Below are 12,259 nucleotides of genomic sequence, written 5' to 3' on the forward strand. Positions count from 1 at the left end.
AGACTATCCATTTACGTACTGCAACAGTTCCTTTTTGTTTTAAGATTCTTTCTGAACAGTGCCTGGGGTTTGCTTTTGAAAGCATACCATATCATTTACACTCAGAATGACAATGAGATAATGAGCAGAAGCTGTAATTCTTTCATTTCAATTTTAAAATGAATGGCACATGTGGAAGCTGCTGCATACATGGCAACTCAGTTCCTTCTGAGCAAAGCTTTTAAAGGTGCATATGTTACCATGCTTTAGTGTGGGTTCTAATATAGTTTTCTTTATAGTTTTCATTCTTGGTATGAACAGATCTCAACTCAGCCTTCAGCTGTTCACAGTCCTAAATTCTGCTGTTCAGTGATTGGTGGGAGTTTCCCTTTAAAAGATTTCATTGGAATGCGTTGTTGCCTTCCTGCTGGTAGGGGAAGGCGTTGTCCTGCGTGCTGGATTACAATAATATTATAATTAGTGGAAAGCTCATTTTCTTTGGAGAGAAGCTGAGGTGAATAAATATGGTGCTATTGGGACCTCTGCTTTACGTAACTCTGGCTGTTATTCAGGCCATTTGTACTTCACATTTGTCTGTTTCTCTGTCCCGTTCTCTGCCCAAACGTCTCTTTCTCGTTTTGTCTTTGATTGTATCTCTCTGTCAATTTATTTGTTCAGCTGTTCAGTATGAAGTTCTGCTTGAACGAGGGTTGACACTAATATAAAGCAGCTCTGAAAAACAAAAATATTTAGTCGATTCATGTTGTGGCTTTGTACTTTTTTACCTGTGTCATAAGGTTTATTATCCAACCTCCCTTCATTTTTATAATTTCCACTATACCTTTTCCTTAAAATGAAAGCATGATCAGGCAGAAGTTCAAGTCCAGTCAGTATTAGATTAAGCAATTGTATTTGGTTATCCAAGAATTAGTTACATCATTTCCTTATTTTCTTTCGTTGTTGTCATTTCATTAATGAAAATAAACTAAGGTACAGCTGGTGAAAGATTTGTGGTCAGGTACATGCATATTCTGTAAGTTATTGTGCTAAAAATTTATTAGCTCTGCCTTTTTATATAATATACACAGAACATTACTGTCTGTTATATATATTAAAATGCAAAACAGATCCATAACATTGCACACTAATGAGTAATTCTCATAACAGGCTGGTTTTTTTTTCTGATAGACATTAAAGCCCTTGAATTATACTGCCTATTTTGTTTTAAGGGACTTAGAAGTACCAAAGTCAAAGCCTTCACAACCCTCAGGGCCCCAATCACAAAAACACATGTTGTACTGAGCCTTAATGCACAACATGTGATAGAAGCTGCAGTCCTTGTCCAGTTCTAAGTCTTTATGTAATAGAATATGTTACAGATTTTATTGAATGCTGCCATTATGATCAGCATTTCCATTGGCTGCATCTGTTCGTTGGCATGGACAGCAGCTACTAAGTTCCCTCTTGTGGTCAGAAGTGCTCATAACGAGTATTTGCACATTTCCTCACTTTACATTCACATTCATGGCAATCTTTATAGGAAGCAACTTCACAAACTTTGTTTGTGTGTTTTCTAGGAGTTAAACCAATGACTTTGCTTTGCTAAAGTTGTATGCTGCCATTTAAACTTCAGGAACTGAAAATATAAAAATAAAACCTAATTTAATATTATATATATATATACACACACACACTACTACTACTACTATAACAGTTTATACAGTAAATTATAAATGAATAACCCTGATCTGTATGTATTGTCACAGGGTGACAAAGGTGGAGAGAGGGTTCTTCAGAAGAAATGGACAACTTTTCTGAAAGCGCAGCTCCTTTGTTCACTACCTGACGATGGGTTCCCTTTCAACATCATCCAGGATATGTTTGTATTGACCCCCAGCAAAGAGGCCTGGAAGAGTACTGTGTTTTATGGAGTCTTCACCTCACAATGGTAACGTATATCACCTGAAAGCCATTTAGTATACAGATAACATAGTTGTAGCTATGTTTGTGTTTGTTTTGTAAAACTTTTAGAAATTCAGATTTCATTCCTGTTATTGAACCCTGCCTGGCACTTAACCAGACTGCTCTTGCGGTGCTTAGCGTAGGAGTTGTGGGTATTGATTGAGTGCATTAACATAGGGGCAAAAGATACAGGACCGGCAGGAGATGTCAGCGAGACTGCAGATGCTCAGAATAGCCTCCCTCTTGTGTCCGCCTACACACCTGTTATGTCTGAGGTTTCGCATTTTGTGTGCAGTCAGATTTTTGAGCTGCTGTTACTCTTAAAGATGTGTATCAGTGGGGTTGTTATTTTATGGAAGGTCTGTGTGTTTGGTTTGGTTTGCATGTGATTATGCATATGCAGATCAATTGTAATGATTGTTGTGTTTGTGTGCGCAGGTACAAAGGTGCATCAGGCAGCTCAGCTGTATGTGCGTTCACTATGGACCAGGTCGAAGAGGCGTTTAATGGACGTTACCGGGAAGTTAATCGCGAGACGCAGCAGTGGTACACCTACAACCACCCAGTACCAGAACCCAGACCTGGAGCGGTAAGTTTTGTATTCTCTTCAAAAACTACTGGATGGAGTGCAACAGAAGAAAAGTGCAATGTTTAAAGGTTAGTTCACTCAAAAAAAAAAAAAAGTCTGTTATTATTTACTCACCCTCAAGTCATTTCAAGTCTGCATGACTCTCTTTAATCATTTGAACACAAAGGAGATATTTTGAAGAATGTTGGTAATTAAAGAGTTTCCGTTCCCACTGAATTCCAATGTATGGACAAAAAATACATTGGAAGTCAATGGGAACTGAAAGACCCCCGAACTCAGGTTTGAAACAAATGAGAATGAGTAAATGATGACAGAAATTTTGTTGGTGAGCATTTTAAGACAAGAAACACAAAGCAGCACTAGACGCAACACAGTGGCCAGACACAGGGTTGTGTAAAATTAGACTCGAATTTGAATCAAACTGGTGCACTGGCTGCATTTTTTATGAAATTGGAATTGATAGGATGGTTGTCAATTGGTAACTGCGGCGATCTAATGTGAGTGACGGGTTGCTATGGAGGAATTATTGCTCCCTCTTCACAACAGTGGCAATGACATCAGATAGGAGATGTCATTGTGAATGTTAAAAAAAATAATGATGCGCACAGAAAAATGATTTCTAATAAACACTGCATAAAAAAACAAAACAAGAATTGTCAATTTTGATTTCACAGTGACTTGCATATAGGACATCTTATGCAAGTTCTAGCCTCCAAGTTTAATTCTCAGACAGCATGCATCTAGACAAAAACTTGTTCGACTGTGAGTTCAGGCCATCTGAATACAAGATCTTTTTAATCACACTATCAATCTGACTTGACATTGGTGTTTGTTTTGAAAGTTACATTGATTTTGGCTGCCACTCTTCAAAAATCACTGATTGCAGTGAGAGAAAAAAGCGATAGAGATATTGTGCATTGTTTCTGAGGCGTCTTTTTCCATTTTCCCGCAGTGCATCACTAACACAGCCCGCACCCAAGGGATCTCCTCGTCCCTGCACATGCCTGATAAAGTGCTGAACTTTGTGAAGGACCACTTCCTCATGGATAGCGTAATCCGCAGCCAGCCTCTGCTGCTCAAACGAAACGTGCGCTACACGCAGCTCGCTGTGCACCGAGTACAGGCTCTCCACAACACATACGACGTGCTCTTCATCGGCACAGGTGAGGACTTAGACCACCGCATATAAAACTCAGCAATCTCAGTAAAACTAGAGTAGGCTTGACCTAATACAGTCTCAGTGAAACTGTGCCAAACTGTGCCAGATCAAGATCAAATTGTTTTTTTTTTGTTTAGCAGCTTACTTTGGAGCAAATCTGATTTTATACCAATATCCCTGCATTAAAGGCTCTCTCATTCTTGCTCCAGTCCCCATTAGGATTGAACCAAGGGATTTTAGACTTGAGAAATCAAGACTTAATATCAAGCAACATGTCTTTACTTTAGACATTCACACAGGTCTGTAACTACAGGTTGTGTGATTAAAGGGGTAGTACACCCAAAAATGAAAAAGCTGTCATCATTTAGTCTTCCTTCAAGTTGTTCTAACCAGTATGATTTATTAAAAAAAAATATCTGCAGAACTAAAAAGAAGATCTTTTGAAGAATGTGGGTAACCAAACAGTTTCTGGTCCCATGACTTCTATAGCATTTTTCTTTCATACTATGGAAGTAAATAGGAACCAGTGACTATTTGTTTACCAACATTCTTCAAAATATCTTGTTCTTTTTTTCACAGAAGAAAGAATCTCACAGGTTTGGAACTACTTGAGGGCGAGTAAATGATAGCAATTTAAATTTGGGGTGTACTATCCTTTAAAACAAGCTGTGTTTCAACACGGCAAAGTGGATCCATGAAAATATGGACTGATTTCAACTTTGAGACTTCACTGGGGAAAAATATTAAGGCCTAAATTTAAGATTTATGTATGAAATTTCCATCCATTTGGTTTACACAGTTTTAACAAAGTAAATAACTTAATGTGATGCATATTTATCATTCATGCATAAATGAAACAGGTAAGACCTCCGTAATAGTACTAATAAACAAAATGGCTTTTAACTTAACAATAACCATTTTATTTATCATCTATAAATCCAATTTCTTTCAATCTCATACATTTTCTAATTGAATAATGCTTGTTCCACAGCTAGGCATATTTTAATCATGTTCATTGGTTTTAAATGAAAACACAAACAAATATTATTTTCACAATTAAAGGTTTCATTTTGAATGTATGATTATTGAAAAAAAAAAGCAAATAGTTAATATTAAACTATGTCATGATTGTCTGTGTGTGTGTTTATTTTTACAATTATGCATGACATAAAGTTAATTAGTTTATGTTAAAATTGTGTAATCCAATTAGATGGAAATTTTATATGCAATTCAAGCACAGAAATCTCAAATTTAGGCCTATTTATTTTTGGGTTGTGTTGTGGTGGAAAGAAATCTGTGAACTAACAAATATATCCCTTGTTGTGCTAATCCATTTCTAAGAGTTTTGACTAGCTACCAATTTTTTGTTTCATGAGATGGCTTCCATTAGTTTTGATTTTCCCAGCAATACTGTATGGCAACTAGCCACTTTCCACTTGTCACAACTTGCAGTATACTTGATGTTATGATACCTGTTAACAAAATGGCAGAGGCCCTTGAGTACAACGTCTCACATCACTTGTGTTATTTTTCAGATGACGGCAGGATCCACAAAGCCATCAACGTCAGGAACAAGATGTATATCATTGAAGAGCTGGTGATTTTTCCCGAGCCTCAGTCCGTGCAACACATCGAACTGGATGATGAGAAGGTACTTCATTTTACTCTTAAACTCATCGTTGCATTGCTATGCACACTGGAGAACGTAATGCATTAGTGAAATGACAGCGTGGCATGCAAACGGACCCTTCAGCCGTTGAGATAGTTAGGCCTGGAAGGGAGATAATTGCATCCCTGTTTCCTCTCTGAGGAACTGTGAACAGATGGGAAACAAACAGCGTCTGCTCTTTCTGTACACTACTCAGTCTATACTTTATCTGTATGTGTTACACCATAAGAACTATTTTAAAAAAGCTTATTACCACTGTCAGTGTAATTATCATGGATTAACATTTACTGTATTCATAACAAGCATCTTTCTACACCGGATCTATCATAGTTCTGTAGAGCAGACGTCCTGAGAAGGTGTCTTAATTCTGTTGTTTGCATTTTCAATAGGGGCTGTTGTTTGTGTCCAGCTATTCTGGGCTGGTTGAAATCCCTCTTGCCAACTGCTCCAACTACCAGAGCTGTGGAGAGTGTGTGCTGTCTAGAGATCCTTACTGTGCCTGGACAGGGAAGCAGTGTTCAAATATCAAATATGCGCTAACTAAGAGGTTAGTACATTTCCATTACTTGCTCTATCATCCAGTTATTGGACTTCAATTATTATAGTGACAAGTATAAACCTGAATTTAATTACAATTTTAAACTATTAGCATACAGATTTGTTTCACAAAACACAAATTAATGCATTCTAAAACTATGGTATACTGTGGTGTAACAAAAAAAAGGCAAATAATAATAAAAAAAGAAAAAAATATGTTTTCCTTACACCATGAGTTAATATGTTTGTGTGTGTGTGTGTGTGTGTGTGTGTGTGTATATATATATATATATAAGAAACATTTAATAAAAAAACATGCATATATATAATTTTATATTAGTATTATTTACAAAGCTACATTATGAGCAGCCATTACTCCAGTATCACATATCACATGATACATTATTATCATATATATATCTTATTATTATCAATATTGAAATATGTTTTTGCTGCTAATTAACCATGCCACATTTTTCAGGATTCTTAAAATAAAAACTTCAAAAGAACAGCATTTATTTGAATGAAAAAACTTTGTAACATTAAAAATATTTTATTGTCACTTCTGATGAATTTATTGTTTAATCCTTGCTGAAAATTAAGTGTTACTTTGTTTAAAAAGATCTTACTGATCCCAGACTTGAACAGATGAATTTTTTTTCATCCCTGCTCTTTCCTTTATAGTCAATGGCAACAAGATGTAGATGATGCCAACACTGCAATATGTAAAATGTCAATGGCTGGCCCTCGCTCTGTAAAACCAACCCCACCACGTGAGTAACAGCCACGCTTTACAATACCTAACCCCCATGTGAATCAATATTTGAAGAACTTATTTCCGAAAAACCACAAAGTGCTGTAGAGTGCATGAGGTTAAGACAAGCTGTTACAGTAACAAAAGCACCGTGGCATGTGGCATGACCAAACGCATTTACATAGCGCCTCCGGCAATGCGCTCTGATAGACTCTAAGTAACTGAAGTGGTTGCCTGGTGGTTTGCTTATATGCGAGATAAATGTTTGATTTACTAGTAACTAATAAGACCATCTAACCCACAGGTGTTCCATCATGCCATGTGATACAAATACCAGCCAATACATTTACGGTTCTTCCCTGCCAGCTGCGATCTAACTTGGCAGAGAGGCGATGGGAGTACAGTCACACCGCCGAGCGATTCGTCTATCCTAGTCCTGACGGCGGGCTGGTGGTTGTAGCCCAAGTGGAGAGGGAGGAGATCTACCAATGTTGGTCAGAAGAAGGTGGCTACCAACAACTTCTGGCCAATTATTGCGTCAAAGCAGATCACGAAAGCACCACTCTGATTGGACGTTCCCGAACGCAGTTTGTACCCCAAGGGGAAGCGATTATCCTGCCCGGGGAAACATGGTCGCCAGAAAAAACCAAAACGTACTGGAATGAGTTGATTGTTGTGTGCGCCTTACTCGTGTTTTCCCTGGTGGTCCTGTCGCTGTTCGTGGCATACAGGAACCGAGACAGGATGAAGTCCATGCTGAAGGAAGGTGAGTGCCCCAACATACAACAGAAGAAAGCACGAATTCCAGGGAAGCACACGGAAAGCCTTCCATTAAATGGCAACAACATCCCGCCCTCGGTGTCTGACCACAAGGGCTACCAGGCGCTCAATGATAACTACATCTGCAGCACTCCCACCCACGAGTGCTCCTCACCCGAGAACAGCAAGAGCTTCTCAGAATCCGAAAAGAGACTTTTGAACTTAAAGGAGAGCCACGTTGAGATCTCACCGACTTGCCAGCGGCCTCGAGTGCGGCTGGGCTCGGAGATCAAAGACTCGATCGTTTAAGTCTGTTTGGGATGAATGTTTAAAAAAAGTGGCCTCTGAACTGAACAGCACCAAGGGAGGGACAGACTGAAAATGACTGGAAACGTACCATCACTGGGTTTTGTTTTGCACTTTGTCTCCTCTCATTTTGTCTTGGTGATCTGTTCACATTTCTCAGTCACTGCCAAGTCTGTGAAGCACCCAGAGCCACGCTGAGTGGGAAGCAAGACACTTTGAAAAAGAATAGTGGGCATTGCGAGGCTCGCCGATCCAGTCGTCCCGCCCGGTCCGTCCAAAAATGTCTGGTGGCATCTGTGTGAAAGCAATACGATGCCCTCAGGGTTCATTAACCTGTCATGCTCCCATCTCATCCCTGCAGCGTAGAGTTGGTCACCCTGTGACCGAGAAGACAAAATTTCAAACTTAAGTCAACAATAGAGTCTCTGCTAAACATAGTGCCTGAAGTGAGATGATTAGCTGACATTTCAACACAATATAAAGCATAGTGGTGCATCAAAAGCTTTGATGATATATGCAAAACCTTTGCATAGTATATCATCACGACCTCAGCACATAGCAGCCATACTATGCAAATCACATAAAGGAGAAGTATCTTTTAGAGAGCTAACAAACAGCATATGACTGTCTTAGAACAATAAGTGATGCCACGACCTCAGTATTCTACACAGCTTCTCCTTGGTACACACGTTAAATAAAATATGCAAGTGAGATTGCGGCATATACAGTAAAGAGCCCGCAGGGGGGTTTCAGTGTGTAGAGAACTCCAAAGAAGGCATGTTAGCAATACTATGAGTATGTCCAAGGCACAAATTACATTCTGAAGATGCAGGAACTTGAATATCTCTGTTCCTTATCCCACTAATCAAAATCAGTTGCTATCAGTGATATACCAATTAAAGACCAATGGTTCTCAAACTTTTTGACTCCAAAGCCCTTCATAGTCCACAAGATCATTTGGGGAGCCCACTTTTCCAGTTGTCCATTATTTACTACTCATAATTTCTACCTGATAAAATTCTGTATATTCAATAGAAAAATACACATTGAGTTTTTATTAAATTACACAACCTTTCCAGGTCTAGAAATCTAGAAAATGAAATGAGGCTTTCTCATATATCTAAGGTAATTCTGGTTCTTCAAAGAGAAAGGAGGTGAACTGATATAGAAATAACTTGATGGTTAGTTTGTTTGACTTATTTTAGAATTTAATTTGTCTTACTTTAGTAGTCATTTTGAGAACCACTGATTTAAAGGGATAGTTCATGCACAAATTAAAATGAATGTCATAATTTACTCACCATACAAATGTCAAATGAAAGTCAATGGCTTCTAGTTTTTGACCCCACTTGGACAAAAACAGTTGAAATATTCTTCAAGATATATCTATTTGTGTTCCACAGAAGAAAAGAAAAAGTCATACAAGTTTGGAACAATCTATGAGAGTGAGTAAATGATGACAGTTTTCAATTTCAGCTGAACTTGAATTAGTGCATAATACAATAAATGGAAGTGACTAAACGTCTCGAGGTTGTTTACTGATTCAAATTGGTTGTTGTGCCAAAATTTTTTTAGTGATTAATTTCAGATCTCTTTGGATCTGTCAAGAACTATGTTCTCTTGACTCGAAAGTGTACTTTTTTCAAATTGAAGACAATTATTGCCATGTTGTAAATTCGAAAGATGTATTTGCATTCGGACAGAATGAAAACGTGTGGTTAAGACTTTACATGCCAATTTTACGCTAAGCTATGAGATCAATGCTCCCGAAGAGTGTAAAGTGACCAGCAGATTTTTTTTTTCCATGAAAAAGTGCCATGTTCACTGTAACACCTCAAGTCAAAGCAGGCTAACAGATGTTTTTGGGTGGGAGCAATGACATATATGTATATGAAACAGCCCGTTATAAATTGTCAGCTGCAAGAGTGTCATATAAAAAAGTACAGTGCTTGGCTGCTGTAAAGCTCTGGGTATCGAAACCACAAAACAAGACACAAATGTAAGTTACTATAGCATAGAATCAACATAAGGATCCATGTAAAAATGTATATTAACAACAAACACACACACAAAATAAAATATATAAAAAAGTAAAATTCCAGTAAAATTCCCAAAGACAAGCATTGTATATTGCACCACAAATGTGCGTAATATTTCATCGTCATTGATCTTTAAAGAACACACAGACATCCATATTGTGAATGTAGTTATGTGTTGATTGAAAGTGTTCCAAAATGATTCTTTCAATAGAAGCATTGTGTCTTATTTAAATTTGTGCTGAATGTTTGAAAATGGGAGATTTACTTTTCCATGATCTGATGGACACTGACTTTGATCACAAAGTTGTATAATTGTATTTGTAAGGGGAAGTAGTGAATGATTTTTAATGTTTTTGACATTGCTTTTTTTTCTTTTTTTTACAGATTGCATTACAATTCTTTTTTTCCTGTTATATTTGCACAGAATGTGGAAATGGTTCAAAGCAAAATATCTGGGAATTACTGTTCTCTTGACATTGCTGTAGCAAGTACCAGTTGAATGGTTTTGTTAATGCCTCCGAGCTAGATTTTGTGAAAGGGTATGCGGGAAAACAAATGTAATCTTGTAGCCTTTTTGTGATTCAAACACGTGAACAAAAAGCAAACCTCACATGCATGTCTGCTCTGGTGGACTACACAGTAGGATTACCTAGTACATGTAAAGTCGCAAACCACTGTATATTGAATGGTCATCTGTGCAACAGTCCACTGCAAGAGTATGTCTCCACTGTGCTAATTAATATCTACAGAGGTCCCCTAATATATATATATATATATATATATATATATATATATATATATATATATATATATATATATTACACACACACAAAACACTTACCGACTATATTTAAAGCACAAAAAATAAAATTTATTTGTAATATTCTATAACTGTTTTACATATACTCAGACCTCTGAAAATCACTTTCAAAATATCATGCAAAAATAATTAATAATGTTAGCAAATTTGCTTATGCTTTTCAGTACGTCTTCTAATTATTATCACTAGCGTGCCGTTTTACAGAGTAGACAATGTGAAAACTTCACTGTACATCAGCTGCTACCTACAAGCGGTAGATTTAGTCATGTATAGATAGTCATATACTCCCATATTTCAGTGCTGAACTAATTCAGACATAAGAGTTTCTGGACTGTAGTAGTCTGCTACACTCTTAAATGCTCAGATACATTCTTTATAATGGCACACCAAGATGCTCTGAACTATTGTAAGTTAATGTCTTGTAAACTTTAATGTAAAGGTGTATTTGTACATTTTGCTGCCAATGTAAAGAGAAAAAAATCTGTTGTAAAAGGTGTTTTTTTTTTGTATTATACATCACTACTGTTTTGTTGTTTTTATTATATTGTAAATAAAAGCACTTTAAGTTTAATTTTTTTAAATAAATGAAATAAAACCACTGGTTTGCACTGATTCAACATTATTTACAGTGGCATAAAACTATCACAGTGCACTGCTGGTCAAAAGTTTGAACTACTTAAGGTTTTTAAAAGCAGTCCTATAAATGCAAGAATGCATTAATTTAATGAACTATATAGTAAAACTATTATATATTATTATATATTATAATATTGGGACATTATTGTTATAATTTTATTCTTTTTAAAATACATTTTAAAATGTGATTTATTCCTGTGATTGATCAATTTAATGTGTCCTTAAAGAATACAACTTTTTCTTTTCTTGCCTACCCCAAACATTTGAAGGTACTATATAAGTATTTCCACAAAACATATTAAGCAGGAAAATATATTTTTAATTATTATTAATAAGAAGATTCTGAAGTATCATGTTACACTGAAGCCTGGAGAAATGGCTGCTGAAAGTTCAGCTTTGCCATCACAGTATTCACATCTTACAATAAAACATTTATTTAAACTGTAACAATATTAAATATAATAATATAACTGTATTTTAGTTAAGTAAATTCAACCTTGGTGAGCATAAGAGACATTTTTTAAGTTGGTGGTTGCCATTGACTTCCATAGTATTTATTTTCCTACTATGGGCTTCAATGGGAACCACAAACTGTTAGATTACCAGCAATCTACAAAATATCTTCTTTTGTACTTAACATAAGAAAGCAACTCATACAGGTTTGGAACGACATGAGGGTGAGTAAATGATGACCGAATTTTCATTTTTAAGTGAACTATCCCTTTATTTATTAATTAATTTATTTAAGTGAACTATCCCTTTATTTATTTATTTATTTATATTTATTTATTTATTTTGGAAAATGTAAAAATGGAGAGTTTTCTGTGAGGGGAAATGTTTATAAAACGCAGTATAAAACTGATTACACCTAAAGATTGTTCCCATATAACAGAAACAATGTGTGTGTTTTGTGAGTGTCAGTGTGTGTGTGATTTGATTGCACTATAGCCAACCACTTACCACTCAAGGGATCTGATAAATTGTATGCATCCTTATGGTTTCATAGGTTCTCTTATCATAGGTTGATTTGTATGGACATTTCCAATAGAA

General features: G+C 36.4%; 1 protein-coding gene across 2 annotated transcripts in view; it reads left to right on the forward strand.

The window, feature by feature from the left end:
• Positions 1–11,171, forward strand: part of LOC132101433 (semaphorin-4B-like) — a 71,053-nt gene extending 59,882 nt beyond the window's left edge. For both annotated transcript variants that reach the window (XM_059506388.1, XM_059506387.1), the window contains exons 9-15: positions 1,746–1,927; positions 2,380–2,530; positions 3,483–3,693; positions 5,225–5,340; positions 5,748–5,905; positions 6,580–6,668; positions 6,954–11,171. In XM_059506388.1, coding sequence (XP_059362371.1) covers positions 1,746–1,927; positions 2,380–2,530; positions 3,483–3,693; positions 5,225–5,340; positions 5,748–5,905; positions 6,580–6,668; positions 6,954–7,717 — 1,671 coding nt within the window. In that variant the 3' untranslated portion in view covers positions 7,718–11,171. The remainder of the gene's footprint in view (positions 1–1,745; positions 1,928–2,379; positions 2,531–3,482; positions 3,694–5,224; positions 5,341–5,747; positions 5,906–6,579; positions 6,669–6,953) is intronic.
• Positions 11,172–12,259: the final 1,088 nt, after the last annotated feature.

This window comes from Carassius carassius, chromosome 23, assembly GCF_963082965.1.
Source record: "Carassius carassius chromosome 23, fCarCar2.1, whole genome shotgun sequence".
Classification (NCBI taxonomy): Eukaryota; Metazoa; Chordata; class Actinopteri; order Cypriniformes; family Cyprinidae; genus Carassius; species Carassius carassius.